At 41.5% G+C, this 24,618-nt stretch overlaps 1 protein-coding gene and 2 non-coding genes across 3 annotated transcripts in view; 1 reads left to right on the forward strand and 2 right to left on the reverse strand.

Moving 5' to 3' along the window:
- prom (prominin) overlaps positions 1-24,618 on the reverse strand; it is a 330,972-nt gene that overhangs the window by 93,481 nt on the left and 212,873 nt on the right. The window contains exons 6-7 of the mRNA XM_067150593.2: positions 16,851-17,053; positions 4,599-4,734 (exon numbers count right to left, since the gene is read on the reverse strand). Of these exons, the coding sequence (XP_067006694.2) occupies positions 4,599-4,734; positions 16,851-17,053 (339 nt within the window). The remainder of the gene's footprint in view (positions 1-4,598; positions 4,735-16,850; positions 17,054-24,618) is intronic.
- Positions 14,145-14,216, forward strand: TRNAH-GUG (transfer RNA histidin (anticodon GUG)). The gene has a single exon. It is a non-coding gene; the product is annotated as a tRNA-His (tRNA).
- On the reverse strand, positions 14,608-14,679 carry TRNAH-GUG (transfer RNA histidin (anticodon GUG)). The gene has a single exon. It is a non-coding gene; the product is annotated as a tRNA-His (tRNA).

A 24,618-nucleotide genomic window follows, 5' to 3' on the forward strand; every position in this document is an offset into this window, starting at 1 on the left:
TTTTATTCGAGGTCTATGTACACGATGTGCCACTTCAAGACGTCCCGAATCAGAAAATTGTACTCCGAACAACCACTGCTGAGCCTACAGGAGGCGGCCGGGATTGTTGCATAGTTTTATTTCCACTTACAACAACAATTACCGTCACTACTACAGTACTACCGTCACCATCACTAAAGGATTCAACACATACATAAGCAAGACCCGGTGGTACGGTTTCCGCATTCTTCGACAAGACATACAGGCTGTGCAGAGAAACGGTGGCAAGGGTACTTCCACTACATAATAGTGGATCCCTGTCCTCCCCTACTGTACTGTTTCACAGTGTCCTTACTGGCTCGCATAAAGTACAGCTATGCTGCGCGGCTTGCTATGTGATTATCCTACCATATGCCCTCCTGACAGCTACTGGCTCCCTAGATATCTTATCATGTGACATCGCCCGAAAGTTCTCCCTCCTCATGATTTATGCCTTCTTCTCCAAATCATACATCATTAATTAATACCCTCCTCAATACCTTGCCTCCCTAGCACTAGTTTACTAGCTCTTTTAACAGCTCAGTGATGAGGGGTTTTCATTTCTGACATGGCGGACTTGTTCCGCCATAGCCAGATCGATTTTTCCCCGCCAGCGACTACTCCCTGATGTCTTCACGTCGCTGCTACAGATGAGTAGAGAGGCCGAAATGTGCCGTGCCTCGGGACTCCCAAGTACTGGAAAGCAAAAAAAAAAAAAAAAAAAAAATCTCTTCTTCTCATCATTTGCGTGCACCCTTCATAGTGTTGTAATTTTAATGACCAGCAGTGTGTTTTACATAAATATTAGAAAAAAACATTTTTGGGTGTATTAATTATGTAGTCTGTAACTCTGTGTTACATGAAGAAGTAGAGTTAATTTCTAGTGAGATTTTCACTTCTGTAAAAGATAGAGCAAGTTGGCGTGTTCAGTCCCGGCACAGTCCTGTGGTATAGATGTATCGACACGTAAAGGAACTCCTACGGAACAAATTTCCGGTATCTCGCGTGATCCGGAAACCGTAAACGTTGTTAGTGGTACGTAAAACCATATTAACATTATTATTAATAATACTCACTGTAACTTTCATTAGTGATCTTCTTCTTCTTCTTCTTCTTCTTCTTCTTCTTCTTCTACAGCTCTTCCCACACCTTTGGGGTAGCGGGTGCGAACTGTGTCGCACACGTGGATTTGACCCTGTTTTACGGCAGATTGCCCTTCCTGACGCCAGCCTTATATGGAAAGCTGTAATCACTATTGCGTGCTTCTGTGGTCGTTGGTAGTGTGTTTCTGAATATGAAGAGGAAAATGTTGAAACGGACACAAATACCCAGTCCCAGAGCTAGAAGAATTAATCAAACACGATTAAAATCCCCGATCTGGCCGGGAATCGAATCCGGGACCCTCTGACCCGAAGGCCTCAACGCTGACCATTCAGCCAGTGAGTCGGGCTTTTATTAGTAATCTTACTGAACTTAAAATTAGTTCTTTTTATTTGTTCGAGCCAGAGTGTACTACAAAATGTGAGTGAGAAATGGGTGCAATATGTACTATAATCATAATAATAAAACATAAATATCAAATCATACCAACTACTCAAAAACAAACACGGATAGAAACATACCGGCACTATATTAAAAAACAAAACAAACAAGATATGTACATATATGGTGTCAGATGGTTCCTGCCTAGAATTTAGCAATCGGAATTGCATTAGAATTAGCTAGTATTAGGCCATCCATTGTAAATCTAAAGGGACGGAAACTACAACGGTGCAATTGATCAGTAGTTTGGAGTTCTCCAACATCACTCAAAATATCCATTTGCATAAACATTAACTTCACAACTTATCATTAAGATGTGATATGTATTCTCCGATAAACCATTGCTTTACTTCCACTTAAGTGATATTTTCAAGGAATGTTTTACGAATAAAAGTACGTTAATTTTTCTTAATTTTCTCCGAAACAAGAAAGAAATTCGAGTAGATCACACTGTAAATGAAGTGGAACATAATTAAGAATTTTTAAAATATCATGAATATTAATTTCGCCGTATTATTTCTTCTTTCCTAAATTATTATTCTAGAATAATTATAAATTACGGTTCATTTTTCTACCCTCAGTACTACATCGGCTGTAAATGTACGTTTTCTTACATAGAAAATACATAAAGCTCTCGCTTAGAATCGTGATCAAACTTCTACATATGAAATAAATAGTTAAGTTGAGCATGTATGAGAAACACAACCTTTCCGAACGAAAACAGCTTTGTACGGAAATCCTCACTTTGAGGCCTGGATGATAGAAAGACCTTTATGTTTTCCAAACAGCTAACTAACTTAAATATATTCTGTTTAGGAAGGCCATTTTAATACACTTAAGAAAATGGAAACTGCAACACCATGAAGGCATTGGTCGTTTGTGTTGATTTTCAAGATATGGAACGATGTCATGTAGCTATGTAAACGATCGAAGTTTCAGACCCATTGGATTGTTGCTACAGATCTCCCCACGTGATTGGTCGCGGAGGAATCAACTCCAGTATACGGACTCTGCTGTAGCGTAGTTGACTTGCAGTCTGTGCAGTGAAGTGTTCCCCGTCAAACATGCCTCGACGACAGAGAAGAGCACGTTATTAACAACTGGCGCCGTTTGAGAGGGCTCGGATAATTGGGCTGTGTGAAGCAGGATTATCGCTAAGGACTGTCGCTGCACGTGTTGGCCGACAGGCATCTACGGTACAACGTGTATGGCAGCAGTGGTCAAATGAAGGTACCCACGCTCGTAGACCTGGCACAGGCCCAGCGCGACAGACAACTGTGAGAGAGGATCGCCGCATCATTCGGATGGCCCGGATGGAACCCCATGCAACAGCAGCGCAAATTCGAGCAGCTGTGGCACCCCACGTTACACAACAAACAGTTGGTAATCGCCTGCGTGCAGCTTGCTTACGAGCCCGTGTCCCTGCAGAAGGTGTTCCATTGACCCCACAACAACGACGTGTACGGCTGGCCTGGTGTCGAGAAAGATCGACGTGGGTCAACAAATGGCATAGGGTCGTCTTTAATGATGAATCGCACTTCCGTCTTGCCTGCAGTGATCGCCGGAATCGTGTGCGCCGACGTACCGGGGAGAGGGGCCGCCCAGATCTTATTGTTGAGAGGCACACAGGGCCAACACCAAGCATCATGGTCTGGGGAGCTATTGGCTTTAATGTGAAATCACAATTAGTGCTTGTTGAGGTCACTATGACTGCTCGACAGTACGTTGATAGGGTACTCAATCCAGTGGTTGTCCCTATGATGGCGAACATTGCTAATGGGATGTTTCAGCAGGACAGTGCCCGGGTTCACATTGCATGCATTTCCAGAGAAGCTCTCCACGACATCACAACCTTAGAATGGCCCGTCAGATCCCCGGACCTCAGCCCTATTGAGCATGTGCGGGACATGATGGGTCGACAACTGGCCAACCGTCCTCAGCCACCCACAACTCTGGAACAACTGACCCGTGCAGTGCAGCAAGCATGGGCCACAATACCTCAGGAAGCGATCCAGGGCCTTACTGACTCCATGCCTCGACGAATTCATCAATGTATTGCAGCTCGTGTTGGGCACATCCTGTATTGATTGTTGTCCAAACTTGCGGTCAGAGGGACCTGAATGTGTAATCATGGAATGACAACCGAACACTCGTCCTGCATGTTCAATTGCAGCAATGTAGCACCACTCCTTCTGGGTGTTGCAATTTACTTTTTCTTCAGTGTAATTTGTATACACGTTGTAACTGTATGTATACTGTTCCTGTTTGGGTCTGTGATACAGAAATAAATGCACACAAATATAAAGATTGTGTCAAAACGATATGAGCTACAGAAGAAACTGAATATTTACTTATATAAATTGCATATTTAAATTTACCTTTGATGTTATTTTGTGTGCAAAAATTATAACAATACAAAAGGAACAGGTTTATTTATACACGTTTTATCAGTTGTAACGGTAATAAAAATTAATATCCTGCCTTGCACACTTCTATATATTATAAGTGTGGATTAGACGATGAATAAAGAAAACAATCAACTTTGAAAATACTGAAAAATACTACTGCTGGGTCATGATAATGGACTGTAGCAAAACAGTGCTCGAACACAACTGTTTTTTACTACGGACAGACAATAAATGCACTGTTCCCACATTCTAGAAATAAAAAGTTTTTACTTGCTTGTAAATTGATTTCCAACACATTTTCAAACATTTATCTTCATTTTTGCGTGGTAAGAAGACCAGATGCTATCCAACAAGGGGGCATGTTCGGGAGAGCTTAACTGGTTATAAATGAAGCTCTTTATAATAGAAAACATGTCGTGAAGATTAGGAAGCTCACGAGCCTTCTATCAAATAACTGTCAAGTGTTCACAATATTTCGTCTGTTTCTACCTGCACTTAGATACGATTGCGAAATGTAGGACTCTACCCTACTTTTTAATACATATATCTCTTTTAGCTGAGAGTTTCACCGAATTCGTTAGCGGGAGCTTCATTCATTTCCTTGTGAAATCCGATTGTGGACGAACCTACCATTGCGAGCTTCACGAGTCTCCTTCTCGACGTGCATGGGGATGAACTGGAACTCTCCTCTGGCCTGTTGCGTCACCTGGCTCAAGTTACTCTGAGAGAGTCGTCTCAGCCCCGCCAGACGTCGGTCGTTCAGCAGCTGGAACAGATGTAATACGTCACATTGCACGATATCATTGAATATTTCAGTTTTGGAATGTGGGAGAAAGTGCAAAATGACAACGATCTTTTGCTAGTTGAGAGCGACGAATACCAAAATTCGAATTAAGAGAGCTCACTTCTATATCATTGCAAAGTAAAACTTTTATGTAAGGCTGTAGCAATTCGTCTTATTCTTGACTCCAAAATTGTGCAAATAGAAACCTTAAGACCAGTCATTGTAGGTGAGAACTGACGCGACATTGTAAGAGAATAAGTTGATGGCATGTTTCATAATTTATGACTTCACAAATATTGCTACGCCATTAAGGCATTATTTTAATATCAGTTTTAAGGCTGCCAGAGTAATATAAATTTCTATCCTTTATTTTTTCATGTACCTCTGCCTGACCATCTTAATTTATTCCAAGAACATCAGTCTTTAACCTTGGCATTTCTTTAATTGCATTGTTAAGTTTGCCAGCCATGAACAACCTCCTCACATTCTACATTGCTAATCTCATGTTAGATGTCACTTTATTGAACCAGGAGATTCTTAGCACCCCCTACCCACTTAAGGGCTGCCCGGGACTAGAGGCATCTGCTTTATTAACTCTATACATACCGGGCGAGTTGGCCGCGTAGCGGTGAGCTTGTATCTGGAAGATATTGGGTTCGAATCCCACTGTGGGCAGCCCTGAAGATGGTTTTCCGTGGTTTCCCATTTTCATACCAGGCAATTCTGGGGGTGTATCTTAATTAAGGTCACGGCCGCTTCTTCCCGCTCCTAGGCCTTTCCCATCCTATCGTCTCCATAAGACCTATCTGTGTCGGTGCGGCGTAAAGCAAATTGAAAAAAAAACTCTATCTATAATGGCAACCTGGGGAAAATATAACCAGAGTGGTGAGCCGTTATTGAAGTGTTCATTTAATTAATCAGTCATTTATTCGAATGTACAGAGAATATTTCATTTTTATCAAGTACTGAAATGAAATGGGGTATGGCTTTTAATGCCGGGATGTGTCCAAGGACTTCGGCTCGCCAGGTGCAGGTCTTTTGATTTTACTCCCGTAGGCGACCTGCGCGTCATGATGAGGATGAAATGATGATGAAGACGACACAAACACCCAGTCCCTGTGCCAGGGGAATTAACCAATTATGGTTAAAATTCCCGACCCTGCCGGGAATCGAAACCGGGACCCCTGTGACCAAAGGCCAGCACGCTAACCATTTAGCCATGGAGCCGGACTTTTTTAAGTACTAGTAACTGGCAGGTAACATCTATATTCAGCAGTACATGTCACAATTTCTGCAGGGAGCTTGGAGCTCGGGTTTGTTTGCTCGTCAGCTAAGTTTAGAAGGAGGAATCTCGACATAACGTACACAAAACAGAACAAGGAAACAATATAACTCCAACGGCTAGACCAACGGACAACATTTCGGAGGCCCAGCGAGAGGCTAGAGGACCTGAAAATATACGTTTGAAGTAATCGTCGGGTACGCGATGTGTTGAGCCAATGAAATGATAGAGCCACAGTCAATTTGGCTAGGCATTGGTCTAGGCGAGTGATGGTCCCGATCGAGGATACAACGGTGTCTTAGAGGACGAATTGATAAAAGCGATGAGCGCATGGGCTAGCTAACCTATTATTCGGCGAGATTCTGTGCAGATAACATCGTGAGTAGTATTGTTTACGCGAGTGCGTGTAATGACTTGAACTTTGGTTTAAGACGCTCAGTCTGCATTTCAAGATGTTAATCTTTTGAGAATGGCTTTTATTTTTCGATTTTCGGAGGAAAAAACAGATTCCAGACAGTCATTCAATGTTTAGTAGCTTGCCGGTGTAAACAGATTTTTGTGGACATCAAAATCAGTAATTTCCAATCCAGCATTTAAATGGGAAATATTTGACCTAGTTATGGGATTAGATAAGGGAAGTTGTTCCGCGACCGAATGGGAACTGGTTTCACGGTCAGTGGAAATTACCCCAGCAGTAGTATTCTAGTAACTGGTGGGTTAATCTTGAACCAGTTTTCTACCCCGAGAACGAGGGGATTTTTAAGAACAACATCCAGAAGCACCGACGGAGACTACAAGATCACCACTTCAACGCAAGGAGAATGGGGACCCAAGGACTGATCCGGTTCTTTACTGGATGCACCACTTTCGATATGGCTGGCTAAAACAATGGGGTGTCGGCAGTCCTGAAAGGCTGGTGGTGATAAGTCAACGAAATAGTACAGAAAGGAGTACAGAATTTTCAATATAATTATGTGAGTGTGAACGTGTTTTAATGTTGCAAAAGGATAGGTTATTTTTAATATTTAATTTCAGTATATATTGCTTTGTTTGGAAGGACTATGTCCTATTTAAAGTAAACGTTAGGAAGGTTGTTAATGTAAATATAATTATAACGTTAATGTGGACCGTTTGCATAAGGTCACAGCTTGCTTCCTTTCCATTTTACTCAGATTTTTAGCTGAGTGGTTACAGTCATTTCTTTTACGAGTGTTTCTTATTTTAACCTCATTTATTTTGATTTGTTTTGCTTTGATGTTTGAGACGCGGTGTACCTCTCGCGGCTTAAATGTAAATGTAAATAAGGATTCAAATTAAAGTCAGGAAGGACTAGATTAAAGTAATATTAATGGGAGCTCAAAGTGTACGGAAACGTGCCGTCACCTTTCTGGGATTTATTGCATGATGTGTGAATGAGTATGTGTGAGATGGCGGAGTTTGGATCCAGAAATTTTGATAGCGTCATCTTCGTGATCATTTTGAATATCAAGATGAGCGTCAATTAGTGTTTGATTCACGAGTTCCTCGAACGCTGTTTCATATTTCAAGTTCCGAATAATTAGAATACATTTTTCTGTAAATTTATTATTATTAATGCGAGTTTCTCGAGTTGTAAGATGGAGATATTTCAGTAACTTTCCGAAGTTCTATGTGGCAATTTCTTAGCTTCAAGTTACGATATTATTACAGAGTAGGCCACTTTATTATTCATGTTTAACTTTATGAGCGCGAGTGCTTTGATTTGTGACCAGTGCGGTTTTGTTTATTTTCATGTGAGCGAATGTTGACGACGTCATTTATATTTGTATCAGTTTTTGGTAACTTTAGGACATGAGGTATTATTTTGTATAATTTTGAGTAAGAGGACGCGTTCCTCATTTGAAAGGCCTGCAATGTTCATATTGTGTGACTTGCCTCGGGTAGACTCTTGAGCAGCGTGTGTAAAGGGTTGGATCCTGTATTTTTTTATGATTGTTGCATTATTTTGAGAGATCGAATCTCCGCTTTGGCGAGGGTGATAGGTGCGTTTACCGATGAGAATTTATTTTTGCGGCCTATACTTCGTGATGATTTAATTGGTTTTTGTCCATGTTAGTACGTGTTGCAGTAGACGAGATGTTTTATATCGCGACGTTTTGTTCGGATTTTCTTTCATATTACCGCACTAAGGAATATTTTTGTGTCATATAATCTATTTCAGGAACACACGTTGAAATATGTGTTGAAAGTTAAAGCCTAATCTGTTAATTTTTTTATGAATTTGTGCCATATAATTTATTTCAGGAATCCACGTTGATTTGTGTGTATTGTTATAAAGTCCACCAGTTGATTGATTTTGTGTCATGTAATTTATTTCAGGAACCTACGTTGAATACGAAGTGTTTCTTAAAGTGTAAATTTATCTCCTTATATTTTTCATCGAGTCTTTGAGTGAGTGAAAGTAGCGTAAATGCCGCATGCTTGCCTTGGTGAGCCCTGGAAAATATTACATCATGTTTTTGTATCTTTGATTGTGTATATTTGCCATTTTTGTGATTTTATTTTGTGTGGTTCCGATCCACGATGTTTGTTGTGCTCATGAGATTGCTCATGATTCGAGGTGTATCTATTTGGTAGGATGTTTTACCACTCAAAAATCAAACCCCATGGCACTTAACGCCCTTGAAAGGGCTTTGGCCTACCTAGCGACCGCTGCTTAGCCCGAAGGCTTGCAGATTACGAGGGGCTGTGTTGTCAGCACGACGCATCCTCTCGGCCGTTATTCTGGGCTTTCGAGACTGTGGCCGCCATCTCACCGTCAGATAGCTCCTCAATTCTAATCACCAGCCCTCAGGTCGAGAGAAAAAACCCTGACTTGGCCGGGAATCGAACGCGGGTGAGAGGCAGGCACGCTACCCCTACACCACGGGGCCGGCGTTTTACCACTCAGGGAGTTAAATATTGTACAGTTAGGTTATATTTTGTCTCCCCTTTTGCGCAATAAATCACGTCTTTTCTTAAGGTTAGGGATCCCCACTGCAATGCTAAGTGTGCAGGAAAGGGAAGGTACTCATCTACAGTTGAAAGTGTTAACAAAAGTAAAGCCAGGAGAGTGGTGCGAACACCCAAGCCCAAGGTGTAAAATTAATGAAACTTCAATTTTTTATTTATGTATTCAACAAATTCTCCGACTGACCAACTGAGCAGACGGGGAGTGACCGCGACTTTGCAGTGGCTTACGCCTCTGCATTCGGGAGATGTAGAGGGGCTGGTTCCCGCCGTCGGCTGTCCTGAGAATGGTTTTCCGTGGTTTTCGATTCTCCTGCAAAATGCGAATGCCGGCACAGTTCCTAGTATAGGCCACGGTCGCCAACCCTCTCATCTTCTCTGCACATCTCCTTCACTGTAACAAATCTCCTGGCCTGAGAGAGGGCGTCACCGTCTAGGAGGCCCGCCTCCCTCTTCAAGGAAGGAATTAAAATAGTAGTAGTCTTTTGTTGGGGTGAACCGGTGGGAGTGTAAATTGTGGCTATTTCAATATGTTGATTACCAATAGTAATTTCGATTATTAACTTTTTTGCCTAATATTCTTGTAGTTGATGGTAGTGCATTTTTGATGGGATGGATTTGTTGACACTAATTGCTACGCTTCCACGGCCCCTGTTAGGGCGGTCAGAGCGGTAGAGTGTGTGATTTTTTGATGTCAGATCTTTGTCTTTTAGTTAAGAATGTTTCTTTCAAAATTATGACATCCAGGTTGTGTGATCGATCTGTAATTCAATTAGCGGTCGGTTGGCTCTTAGTGAACATATGTTCCCCGTGGTAGACTTCCACTTACTAAAATACTGTAGATGGATTGAGTGGAAAAAATGCACAGTGCATTTTCGTCCCTGAATACGTGGCATCCAGGTGAGTCTGGAATACCAACCGAGCCGCCAATTGAATTTGACCTAGGACGTGGGAGCGTTGGAATGGTAGAACATTCTGGAGGGCCAGGGTGATGAACTTAAGAATGTTCTCCGTGGAGGGGCAGGGAGAGTGGATGAGAAAGTTGGGGTAAGGAGGTCAATGGGTGTGATGGGTAGGATGTTTTCGGGTTGGGTTAGGTTGAGGTTCAGCCCTACATTTAGCTGAAAATGTTGAGTGGTTTTCCTGACAATTACTGCACTTCGGTGTATCTGATGAAGATATGTTGCGCATAAAAGTTATAAAAATTGAAATTCAACTTACAAATTTTGTAACTATATTTTTTAGAAAAGTTGTTACCAAAAAAATGTTCAGTAAACCCTCAGATTCAAACAAGAAAATACATAAAATATTTCTCAACATCCAGTTACTAATATGGGGTATTCCATACGAAATCGGACGGCAAAAAAGAAATGTGCATTTATTAATTTTGAAATAATATTTCATAAAATAAGTGCTTGGAGTTATTTGTGCTTAATATCAACTTCCTATGTTCAACAGTCTTCGTTATACTGTTATTGTTGAAGGTAGTACATTTTTCCGACAGTCGACGTTTTACAGAAATATTATGAAAAAATATATCAAAATATAGGACATTAATTTATTTACCGCTGTAAAGGCAGTACTCTGTAGAATACAATAATAACGCTCTTAATAATGTATTGATTAATATTACACTTGACCTACTTCTCCATATTAAAAATATTATGAAAGTCACTATGGTTTCCCTCTCAAAGCAGGAGACGGCTTGTGTTAACAAAACTTTGGAATTCTTCCTGTAATTGTTTTTTGCTAGTTGTTTTACGTCGCATCGACACAGATAGGTCTTACGGCGACGATGGGACAGGAAAGGTTAGGAGTGGGAAGGAAGCGGCCGTGGCCTTAATTAAGGTACAGCCCCAGCATTTGCCTGGTGTGAAAATGGGAAACCACGGAAAACCATTTTCAGGGCTGCCGACAGTGGGGTTCGAACCTACTATCTCCCGAATACTGGATACTGGCCGCACTTAAGCGACTGCACCTATCGAGCTCGGTTCCTGTAATTGTATGGACGTGAATTAATTTATTCAGGTTTTAAAATTTGTATCTTAACCCTACACAAACTGCAGCCGACAGGATATTGCAATCTGCGAACACGAGCCGCGTTGTTGCCCACTTCTTGTGTAGGTACGTGACTTCTTGTCGGAACTCAATATCATTATAGTAATCACTGTAATATAATAAACATTGTTGCTTCCGAGAATTCTTTATTCATTTCTTATTCGCATGTCATTCGCGGCTTTTTCCGTGAGTGCTGTTACAGTTTCGAAAATACTTTTTTTTACAGAATCTTCATTTTGACGCATTTCACTATCTACGAATATTTAAAAATTGTGAAATTTTTGAAAGATGCAAGTTCATTTTCTGCAGATTTCTTCCGGTTTGATGTGGAATATCCCATATGCATTTTCAGGTTAAAACTAGATTGGTAATGTATATAGGGAAAACTGCAACAGTTCAACTTTCTTCAAAGATGGCAGCGTTATGGCCACTCTATGTATTATATTCAAGCTCGTTGGTGGGGACGATCTGCGGTGGTTAAGGCTGTTTCAAGTTGTTTAATTATGTTGCGTAGTTCTTGTTGATTTGTCGGTGTTGTATTGTTGTGAATCATGCCTGTGATAGTTCGTCTGGAGACTAACCAGTCAGTGCGGTTGTATTGTCGTACAGGTGGGGGTCGTTGTACTCAGATGGTTAATTTAATGTTCTATTTCCAGGTAACTTATGCATTTACATTTCTAAATTTGACCAACTTTCCAAACACCTTCAAAATGTATCACATGTTGAAGAACTGAAAAGTCCAAATCATTTTCTCATTTAAAACACTGACTTGTAGAAAATTGAACATTTGTTATTATAAATTAGGGATATTAAATCATAGGCCTAAGTGTTTAATTTTATATTTTAATTTGTACTACGTAAACAACAACAGCTTTCAAATAAATTACCAGCAAAACTACAAGAATTACTGTATAGTAATAAGGGTTTTTTTAACACTACTCCCTAGCCTATTTCTAACGCGGAACATTTCTTTTATTTAAAGATGGGACCAGATTGTTGCGTTGTTTGCCTTCAATTTGTTGAGATTTGACAACAAACTATTATGCATACGTTAAGATAAACTTAGTTTATGAAAAGTGGATTCTACTTACGGCACTCTGAGGAGGATATGAACGATAGTGGCCGGGGGTATTATGCACCTACCGCTTCCCCAAAATGAAATGGCGAAGACTGACTCTTCTAAAATTTGAATGGCAAGATATTAATCTCATAAATATTTTCCTCGTGATGCATCTTATAAAGGAGTTGAATATCAGTAAGCGGTCTCTATGCAGGTTAACGGAATTTCTTCAATACAATGCCCAAAAGTTGATGAGTGATTCCTGAGATTGTGGAAGTTAAGAAATCAACAAACGGAAGACGGTGCTCAGCAATAATACTGGCCTTTGCATGCAGTGCTCAGGCGCGGTTATAAACAGGAGTGAAGGGCAACGAATCACAAGGACGACCACACAAATCTTCGTTAAAAAAGGAAAGTCAAAATTTTCTTAACATGGTGTTTCAGTAGGATCTGCACTTTGAAATTTCAGTTAATAATAATAATAATAATAATAATAATAATAATAATAATAATAATAATAATAATAATAATGTTCGCCTCTGTGGTGTAGTGGTTAGCGTGTCTAGTGGCCACACCCCGGAAGCCCAGGTTCGATTCCCGGCTGTGCCACGAAATTTGAAGTGGTACGAGGGCTGGAATGAGGTCCGCCCAGCCTTGGGAGGTCAACTGAGTAGAAGTGGGTTCGATCCCCACCTCAGCCATCCTCGAAGAGGATTTTCGTGGAGTCCCACTTCTCCTCTAGGCAAATACCTTCCAATCTTCCCATCCCTCCGCAAGGCCCCTGTTCAGCATAGCAGGTGAGGCCGCCTGGGCGAGGTACTGGTCGTACTCTCCAGTTGTATCCCCCGTCCCAAAGTCTCACACTCCAGAACACTGCCCTTGAGGCTATAGAGGTGTTATCCCTCGTTGAGCCCGAGCGATAGACTTTAGCCTGGAGGGTAAACAGATAAATAATAATAGGGGCCTAATAATAATAATGATAGTCTGCCTCTGTAGTGTAATGGTTAGTGTGATTAGCTACCAGCCACGGAGGCCTGGGATCGATACCCGGATCTGCCACGAAATTTGGGAAGTGGTACGAGGGCTGGTCCCTTCAGCTTCGGGAGGTCAACTAAGTAGAGGGGGTTTCGATTCGCACCGAGTTCGATTCGTACCTCAACGATCCTCGAAGTGGTTTCCCGTAGTTTCCCCACTTCTCCTCCAGGCAAATGCTGGGATGGTACTAATTTAAGGCTACGGTCGCTTCCTTCCTCTTCCTTGTCTATCCCTTCCAATCCAGCTCTCGTACCACTTTTCAAATTTCGTGGCAGAGGAGGGAATCGAACCCGGGCCTCCGGCGGGTAGCAGCTAATCACGCTCCAATCTTTCCATCCCCTCACAAAGCAGGTGAGGCCGCCTGGCAGACGTACTGATCCTCCTCCCGAGTTGTATAGTCCGACCCGAAGTCTCACGCTCCAGGATCCTGCCGTTGAGGCGGTAGAGGTGGCATCCTTCGCTGAGTCGAGGGAAAAACCAACCCTGGAGGAAGGATTAGGAAAAAAAAATATTGGTTGCACAATGTACGTTTTCTTAAGCTTAAATATCTTTAAAATCACGCTTGTTTTTCATAAAATACGCGTAGGCCCTATACTAACACAGTTTCTTCAAATGATCTCGGGGAATTTAAGAATATTGGTATGTTGTAATATTGTTCCTTTCCCTTTCCAAATCTGATTTCTTTTTTGATGGTTGTTTTCAGTCACAACAAAGCCATTTCCTTCTATTCATTGACAAAAGTAACGATCACGAAGCTGATGTTAACAACATACATTCTCTCATGATACTGTGTTCATGTCCATATTTACTGGTATTTACATGTAACTTGGAAATGTTATTTTCATAACTTTGTGATGTGAAATGAATGACGCATTACCACTTTTCACACCAGGACAGAAAGGAAAAACAAAATTCAACATGGAGGAAACAGATTGAATTGCTAGCGCGCTTGGATTCGAGCCTCCGATAGCCGTGATCGTCTAGTGGTTAGGACATTGCGTTGTGGCCGCAATAACCCAGGTTCGAATCCTGGTCACGGCAGTGGTAAAACACTGTCACGGCGAGGCATTTTTATCGATTTAGGACTATTCTTTAGGACTCTCTGATTGTTATGCCTGAAGTTCAGATTTAATGGAACGAATTTCGACAGAATATAAATAGCTTTGGGTTTCAATGAATTTTACAGTTGCCAACCACTGGCCAAGCAAATAACTGTGTCTTGTCGTACCTCATACAAAAGTGAAGGCAATCTGCAAACGAATATTAAATTTTCACGACCGCATTGTAATCGAAACAGATTTTCAACGTATTAGGTCGTGTTACGTGTCAAAATTCGTTCCATTAAATCTGAACTTCAGGCATAACAATCAGAGAGTCCTAAAGAATAGTCCTAAATCGATAAAAATGCCTCGCCGTGACAGTGTTTTACCACTGCCGTGACCAGGATTCGAACCTGGGTTATTGCGGCCACAACGCAATGTCCTAACCACTAGACGATCACGGCTATTGGAGGCTCGGCTTCAAGCGAGCTAGCAATTCAGTCTGTTTCCTCCATGTTGAATTCTTTTTTTCCTTTCTGTCCTGGTGTGAAAAATGGTAATGCGTCATTCATTTCACACCACAAAGTTATGAAAATAACATTTCCAAGTTACATGTAAATACCAGTAAATATGGGCATGAACACAGTTACAATCTGCAAACGTTTAACACAGGAGTTTTTTATATAAAAAAAAAAAAAAAAATTCGATTCTTTCCTTCGAGGGGAGTGTGATCTCGACATGTTGCTGTCGGACGTAATAGCCCAAATACGTTTTATTTCTAAAAAATTCATTAATTTTGCTTATCGAGAATAAGAGTACTTTCTTTCTTTCTTTCTTTCTCAAAATGTTTAGCCTCCAGGGTTGGTTTATCCTTCGGACTCTGAGAGGGATCCCACTTCTACCGCATCAAGGGCAGTGTCCTGGAGCGAGATACTTTGCGTCAGGGATACGACTCGCCCAGGCGGCCTCACTCCCCTGCTATGCTGAACAGAGGCCTTGTGGGTAATGGGGAGGGGTGGGAAGATTGGAAGGGATAGACAAGGAAGATGGAAGGCAGCGGCAAGCGGCGTGGCCTTAAGTTAGGTACCATCCCGGCATTTGCCTGGAGGAGTAGTGGGGAACCACGGAAAACCACTTCCAGGATGGCTGAGGTGGGAATCGAACCCTCCTCTATTTAGCTGACCTCCCGAGGTTGACTGGACCCCTTTCCTGCCCTCGTACCGCTTTTAAAACAGAAAAAGAGTACTATCATAAAAATGGAATTCTTTTTTTAATGTTGACATAACATTTCTTCTTGGGCTTTTGTAAGAAACTGCTGAAGTTCTTTTCTAATTTGTTTCTGGGTGATGAACATCCCTTGATGTCTTCTTGGATATTATATATATTTCGTCTATATATTTTACAGAGTCTTTTTTTCATTGTAGTTACGAAAGTCTTCCTGTGGGTTTGTTGACAGTCACTCGTTAAAGTGTCCACGGAAAGCATTTTTCTTTCTTAACGCGCTGCAGCTATGGAGCGAAGCTCAACATTTGGGAAACAAGTGGGTTCGAAGTTCGAGCTCCACAGTCGGCTGTCCTGAAAATGGTCTACTGTGGTTTCCCATTTTCACTTCCAGTTCCTATTCACAGGTCACATCTATTTTTTCCACCTCCTTACCCAATTCCATTCATCTTCATCAGCCCCTTCACTGAATTTGGCATCAGAAACGGTGTCGAAAAAAATGAATTTGGCCCTGCTTTACGGCTGGATGCCCTTCTTGACTCCAACCCTATATGGAGGGATGTATTCACTATTGCGTGTTTCTGTGGTGATAAGTAGTGTGTTGTGTTGTTTGAATATGAAGACGAAAATATTGGGACAAACACAAATACCCAGTCCCAGAGTCAGAAGAATTAATCGGTCGCGATTAAAATCCCTGACCCTGGCGGGAATAGAACCCGAGACCATTCAGCCAAAGAGTGTCTGTTGGACAGAGACTATAGGGCCAAACTACATACATAATATCAATTCAGTCACCTAGGTGATCGAGAGGGATGTAAAGAGCAACAAATCTAATTTAACAATTCTAATTTCTGTTACAACTTTAGCTCAGAAGATATTACTTTATGAGTCGTAAGACTACGAGTATTTAAAAAAAGAACTATTAACACGAACTCTCAAAAAAGTATTCCCCCTCAAACATTTGGAAGTAGTTTGGGCCATACTACACATATATTTGAGAATTTTTTTGGTAGATTTTAGGAAATTAAGGAAGTGTGCTGAATTTGGTTTCTGATAAAAGTGTACGTAAATAAGTTTTAAAAAGTCGCTTTCGGAAACATTAGCTGATAGGTGATTACATCCCTCCATATAGGATTGGTGTCGGGAAGGGCATCCGGTCGTAAAACATGGCCGAATCCACATGTACGACACAGTTCGCAGCCGTGACCTCACAGGTGTGAGAAACGCGGTAGAAAAGAAGAAGAAAGAAGATAACAGAAGAGTGACAGTGGTGCCGCCATATTTAAACAGCCATTTAGTATACACTTTTGTTGCAGGAACATACGCATATCACAAATTTTAATGCATACCGTGGCAGTCTGATAAGTTTCGAAACTTTTATGTTTCTGAGCTTGATGAGGATGATCCTCCTTACCGAGTCGAGCTGGAGCACCACATCAAGTCCTGACCCCTCCACCGTCTCACACAGTGCCCTGTCCTTGGTCGGGCACTGTCGCCGTAACATATCCACCTGGTGCCGAAGATCAGCCAGCCTCTCCTGGGCCACTAAAGCCAGACCTCGAGTCTCTCCGCAGTACTCGTGTAGAGCGTTCACCTTATTGGACAGGGTCTGCGCCGCTAGATCAACAGAGAAATTAGAATCAAGTGAGACCGATAATCTCAACTGTAAGAAAGACAGAAGCTAGAATTATTAGTGGATATTAAAAATAACAGCAGAAGAACATTAGACCTAGTTTTAGAATGAATGAATGGAATACTCTTCTATATCTCAAAGTATTGGATAGCAATTGGAAACATCTTTAGTGCACCATAATTGCCTGCACCTGTTCCTAGCGCAGGAATGGAACTTCATTATTAAGAGTTTCAGTGATAATATCTGTCGGGTGGGATAAAATAACATTATTTATTATGGTTTCTCTTTTACATCTTGCACAGGTCAGTTTCTGTGCTATTTCAGTACTGCAAACATACTTTCTTTCTTTCTTTCTTAATCTGCTTACCCTCCAGGGTTGGCTTTTCCCTCGGACTCAGCGAGGTATCCCACCTCTACCGCCTCAAGGGCAGTGTCCTGGAGCTTCAGAATCTGGGTCGGGGGTTGCAACTGGGGAGGATGACCAGTACCTTGCCCAGGCGGCCTCATCTGCTATGCTGAACAGGGGCTTGCGGGGGGATGGGAAGATTGGAAGGGATAGAGAAGGAAGCGGCCGTGGCCTTAAGTTAGGTACCATCCTGGCATTTGCCTAGAGGAGAAGTGGGAAACCACGGAAAACCACTTCCAGGATGGCTGAGGTGGGAATCGAACCCACCTCTACTCAGCTGACCTCCCGAGGCTGAGTGGACCCCGTTCCAGCCCTCGTACCACTTTTCAAATTTCGTGGCTGAGCCGGGAATCGAACCCGGACCTCCGCGGGTGGCAGCTAATCACACTAACCACTACACTACAGAGGCGGACACTACAAACATACTCTTATTCAAATTAGCTGAGCAGTCCATTTATTTGTATGACTGATGGTTGAAAACTGTATGAATCGACGTCGTCGCTAATGCGGCTTGAAATTTTCTACCATTTGGAGAATATTTGGGAGTGACAAACGATAACACTGAACTTGACAATGAGCTAGTTTTTAACATCTTCATGTGTTTTTCTCTGCTAAATGTTTTTTCCAAGTCTCCAAGTGACCTTTATATCCTACATTAACGTAATTATTTAATACACTGCAATCCGATCCACTGTCACTGCGACCATGAGTAAAGAAAAGAAACTTATGTTTTAGTTTATCCGAAAATTTACGACGTCTCCTTTCTGGTTGCAGGATGGTTAACTAGTTATACTTTCTCTTAAAAGAAAAAAGAAAAAAGAGAAAGAAAATCACATATCTCTGGTTGCAAAGATCACATACTTAGGAGGATGCAATGAGATTAATTTCACTCCACTTGGTATATATTCACACTACAATTCACGGCGATAGCCAGATAACCTAAGAGGATTGCTACGAAGCACATGGAAGCTAGAACTTTCGTTGCTTTCGGTTTCTTCTTCTTCTTTTATTGTTTATTGGGCTTCGCATTTACGATTTATCCAGCCACTAGTCGTTATAATATAAAATACCATATCTACGAAGTATGATAAGGGAAATTTAGGAAAATACTAATCATAGTAATCGAAAAGGAATTAGGCTAAAACTATGAGAAAAAAATTTAAAAGTTAAACACTAATGGGCAAATTACACCGTGTCTTTCTACTAAGACAAATATTTATATTCCGGATCTACAGATAAGCGGTAGTCATTACATTCTAATGTTGGCTTCAAATAAAAACAAAGACATAAATTCAGCAGTACGTGGTGTAGGAAATAGAATCAAGCATGATCATTGAGTAGGCAGTGGGAACGTTTTTTCTAGAAGCGGATTTTTCGGTTTTTCTCAACATGAGGGTGGAAATGTACACAGCGATTCTTTTTTTTTGATAGTTGCTTTACGTCGCACCGACACAGATAGGTCTTATGGCGACGATGGGATAGGAAAGGCCTAGGAGTTGGAAGGAAGCGGCCGTGGCCTTAATTAAGGTACAGCCCCAGCATTTGCCTGGTGTGAAAATGGGAAACCACGGAAAACCATTTTCAGGGCTGCCGATAGTGGGACTCGAACCTACTATCTCCCGGATGCAAGCTCACAGCCGCGCGCCTCTACGCGCACGGCCAACTCGCCCGGTAGCGATTCTTTAGAACGAAACCAGTGCGTTGACTGGTTGATTTTTTTTTTTTTTTTTTTTGCTAGTTGCTTTACGTCGCACCGACACAGATAGGTCTTATGGCGACGATGGGACAGGAAAAATGGCTAGGAGTGGGAAGGAAGCGGCCGTGGCCTTAATTAAGGTACAGCCCCAGCATTTGCCTGGTGTGAAAATGGGGAAACCACGGAAAATCATTTTCAGGGCTGCCGATAGTGGGGTTCGAACCTACTACCTCCCGAATACTGGATACTGGCCGCACTTAAGCGACTGCAGCTATCGAGCTCGGTGAGGACTGGTTGATTGATGCCCGGACTTTGAGTTCGATATATCGATTGTTAGTATTACTTATTTCCACCCTCGGGAGAAGCGCCCTAGTCGCAAGAAATTGGTGTACGACACAATAACATGGTGTCTTCAGCCTAAAACTTAAATGAGAGATCTTGTAACGGAAAATGCCAGTACTTTTCGATAAATTAGAAATGCCTGCCGGACATAACCAAAATGAACGAAAAGCAGGACATGTCCGGCAAAAGCCAGACGGTTGCTAAACCTATTCTCAGGGCAGGCGACGGTGGGGTTCGAACCCACTCGTCTCAGGAATGCAGAGCTTGGCTCCATAGCCGTAGGGCGTGGCCACTCTGTTCGGTATCAGTAATACCGATAATAATAATAATAATAATAATAATAATAATAATAATAATAATAATAATAATAACCGTATGGCATCAAATATCGTGTGCAGGTACTTTACATCGACGCCATTTAGGTTGCCTGCCTGTCAATTTCGATGTTCCAATTTAACAGACGGCAGAGAAATGGATCTCTGTTGGGCGATCTATGCCTGAGTTTAAATTCATTTTGTCGGGTAAACACCAAATGTTTTACTAGAGTTCGTTTATATACCGACATCATACGACATGGAGTGGGGAATGGACTTTTTCCGCTCATAATAATCCGACTACCTCTGCCAGGTTTGTACTTGCGATCTTGGGATCCGGACACCGGCACTCTACCACTAACCCACAGAGGAAGTAGTTTATCAAAACAGACTACCTACAAGTAATGGTGTGCTGGTATCGTGTCACTTACAGTATTTCGACTGTTGTCTTTTAGATCACTCCACGGACAGCTATTCAACCTCTTCAATTGGGATTAGGATTTTTCGTGCAGAGACCATCCGGATGTACCAGAGATCAACTAGCTTCGAAAGATAATAGGGTTTTCTCTAGGAAAATCGGGAGAATAGTGATAAAATCGGGTTAATTGGCAACGTTGCATTAAAATTAAAAATCGGTATTTTGAACTCTGATTCATTTCCTGTTAAAATAGAGATTTACAACTGAAGCATTTTCTTTCTTTCTTTCTGAATCTGTTTACCCTCCAGGGTAGATTTTCCCTCGGACTCAGCGAAGGATCCCACTTCTACCGTCTCAAGGGCAGTGTCCTGGAGCGTGAGACTTTTGGTCGGGGGATACAACTGGGGAGGAGGACTAGTACCTCACCAAGACTGCCTTACCCTCTATGCTGAACACGGGCCTTATGAAGGCATGGGAAGATTGGAAGGGACAGACAAAGAAGAGGGAAGGAAGTGGCCACGTCCTTAAGTTAGGTACCATTCCAGCATTTTCCTGGAGGAGAAGTGGGAAACCACAGAAAACCACTTCGAGGATGGCTGAGGTGGGATTCGAACCCACCTCTACTCAGCTGAGCTCCCAAGGCTGAGTGGACCCAGTTTCAGCCCTCGTGCCACTTTTCAAATTTCGTCGGAGAGCCGGGAATCGAACCCGGGCCTCTGTGGGTGGCGGCTGATCACTCTGCTACAGCAGCGAAGCGGACCACAACTGAAATGCAATTTTTTTTTAAATCGTGAGTAACTTTCACTAGCGCTATGTGTAGGCTCTAGTGAACTCTATTACGCTTCTGCTAAACTTCCGCGAAACATAGTTTGAAGATCCTATGTGGTGCAGCTAGGACGATGTCACAGAGGCTAGACATACACGATAGCACGGCTTAGACAATGTTACAGCGTGTTTTACAAGGCTGCAAAGACTATTATCTTTACAAGACCAGGCCAATGAAAAGACGGTTGGTCTAGATTGGTGAGGTCCGGTTAGTAAACGTTGTGCTTTTAATGTCCACAAATCTGAGATTTATAGTGTCTCCGTTTTAATTCTTCTTTATAGGTAAGAATACTGCTAGGGGCAGCTTGATGAGTCTGGCAAGCATATAGGAAGGATCTCTCCTCTACGCTACTAAGGTATCGTTTCATGTCATTTTTATTACTTTTTCACTCGGTGAACTCGACAGGAAACTGCCATATTAGGCCTATAACTGAACATTTCTGACGACATATTTCCATGTAAATTACGAATTCTCTTGTTCCTACTTCAAAGTTTTGTACTTCTAGAAACATCACCTCTAATAGTCTTTTTCTTTTTTTTATGAAACAAATGCATGTTTATACTAAGCATTATTGCACATTAGCCCAGCTGTAGAAATTTAAGATATAGGAACATTGTAATTTAAGTCTTTTTAAATTTATTTTTCAGATCAAATGTGAAAAGTTACCATATAGATCAACATAGAAATACTGCGATGCATTTGACACGAGTACAGAAAGCTGTGTCAGCGCAGCTTTTCTACCAGTCCACTGTGTTCACAACAATTTTCTATAGACTTGTGCACTGCAGTGGTGGGAGCTAATATCCCCCTGCATAAACTGGAGCATCTTCAAACTTCAACAAGCTGTCGGGAGCAATCACCGAGTTGAAGAGCGGCTTTTCCCTGGCGGAGTCATTTAGGGTTGTGGAAGAAGTCAGGGGAAGTTTTGAACGAACTTCTGGGAAGGTAGCCGCTGTCAGCAAAAAGTTCCATAAAAGTCCTGCAGCAGAATCCATGATGGCAAGCAACGGTAAAAGTAGCCAGGGTGCTATTGATGAAGCAGTTGAACTAAAACCAGATGAAGTGGCTTCACTGAAGTTTTGTCCAATCACTTCCTGCGATGTTGAGGGATCTTTCTCTCAGCACAAAACATTCTGCCCGACAGGAGAACAAGATTGTTACCCGAAAACATTGAAAAGTTGCTTGTTGTAAATTTCTTTTATAGTAATTGGTTGTGTTATTAAATTATAAGTATTTTTCATGCCTATTTTACACGTTAGTGCCTATTGACATGCCTATTTTGGCTGATTTAAGAGCCTATATGTCTGTCTATTTTAACTTTTCTTAGTGCCTCTAATTCTCATCTCTGCTAATCTTCATTAACGTCATAGAGAAGGTGACGCAGAGCAATGAACAAGAACAACAGGTTGTTATCAAAGGTATGTCTGGTTCAGCAAAAGATCCAGTTATCTCGTTCTCATGCATGATTCGCACTGGCTTCTTCTGTCCTTCAGCAGCGCGGCAGATGACAAGGATTAAAGGAAGAAGCAGCCGTCTCAAAACTGCTATATCTGTAGTTCACACTGATTAACGAGTTGTTTAACAGCTCGTCTCTTACACAGAAAGTTGTGGCATCAAAATCTTTTGGATTTCAAAATGGATAAATGCAAAACACTCGTGTCAGTAGATTAACTGCCATGTTGAAGAAACCCATGTTAGTGTTCAGTGTCGGTACACCAACGTCTCTTAAGACCAATATTACACAGAAGGGCGTTAAGCAAATTATATAATTTCGTGTGGCTATTCAAAGCTGCTGCAGACCTTGAAAGGCAGACTCTCCAACGCGAGTGGGCAGCATCTGCTGGTATGGGAACTGCGTGTTTTTGTAGTGGAAGATAGTGTTGTATGTGGAAACTAATAATAATAATAATAATAATAATAATAATAATAATAATAATAATAATAATAATAATAATAATAATAATAATAATAGAAACAAAAGCCAACAAAGTTAGATGCCAAAAAAATGGAAACTGCATATAGACTCACCCAAAATATCTATAACAAAAAGTGTCTCTCCAAGCATGCAAAACTAAGACACTATAATACAGTAATAAAACCAGAATGCCTCTATGGATCAAAGACACTAATTTTGAACAGGAAAACTGATCTAGAAAATATTCAGAAAAAGGAACGCAAGATCATTAGAAAAATTTTAGGCCCAAACTCGTAGATGAACAGTACCGCCTTAGAGGGAAACAGGAAATCAAACAATTTTCTAACATTCACAGCGACATCAGAAAACGCAGATTAAGATTCTTTGGACATATAAAAAGGATGAACCCAGATAGACTTACCAAGCAAATAGTTGAATTTTATGAAAACCGAAGTAAAGCCAAAACGGACACAATAAAATGGATTGGCGAAATTAAAACAGATCTCAAACAGGCAGGAATTACACCTGAAGACATCCAAAGCCGGGTTATCTTCAGAGCCAAAGTTCATAAGTGGCAAGTTGACCAAGAGGAGGAACCAAGGAAGAAGACCGGAACAACATGGTCTCAAGAGAGAAAAGAAGCACACAGCAAACGAATGAAGGAAGTGTGGGCACAAAGAAAGGCAAATGCCTGTCTCTAAGTACTTTGCGTAGTCCTAATGGGCTCATTTGCAAATAATAATAATAATAATAATAATAATAATAATAATAATAATAATAATAATAATAATAATAATAATAATAACAACGTCCGCCTCTGTGGTGTAGAGGTTAGTATGATTAGCTGCCAACTCCGGAAGCTCGGGTTCGATTCCAGGCTCTGCTACGTCATTTGAAAAGTGGTATGAGGGCTGGAACGGGTTCACTTAGCCTTGGGAGGTCAATTAAGTAGAGGGGGTTTGATTGCCACCTCATCCTCGAAGTGGTTTTCCGTGGATTCCCACATCTCCTCCAGGCAAATGCCGGGATGGTACCTAACTTAAGGCCACAGCCGCTTCCTTCCTCTTCCTTGTCTATCCCTTCCGATCTTCCCCATTTCCCATAAGGCGCCTGTTCAGCATAGCAGGTGAGGCCCAACTGGGCGAGATACTTATCCTCCTCCGTAGTTGTATCCCCCGACCCAAAGTCTCACGCTCCAGGACACTGCCCTTGAGGCGGTAGAGATGGATCCCTAGCTGAGGCCGAGGGAAAAATCCAACCCTGGAGGGTAAACATATTAGGAAATAATAATAATAATAATAATAATAATAATAATAATAATAATAATAATAATGATAATAATAATAATAATAATAATAATAATAATAAAAAAGTGTGTTCTCCCAGGATGGTAATATGGTAAGTGAGATTGAATCAAAGTGTCGTAAAGCTAATGCAGTGAGCTCGCAGTTGCGATCAACAGTGTTCTCTAAGAAGGAAGTCAGCTCCCAGACCAAACTATCTTTACATCGGTCTGTTTTCAGACCAACTTTGCTTTACGGGAGCGAAAGCTGGGTGGACTCAGGATATCTTATTCATAAATTAGAAGTAACAGATATGAAAGTGGCAAGAATGATTGCTGGTACAAACAGG

This window comes from Anabrus simplex, chromosome 1 (genome assembly GCF_040414725.1).
Source record: "Anabrus simplex isolate iqAnaSimp1 chromosome 1, ASM4041472v1, whole genome shotgun sequence".
Taxonomy (NCBI): Eukaryota; Metazoa; Arthropoda; class Insecta; order Orthoptera; family Tettigoniidae; genus Anabrus; species Anabrus simplex.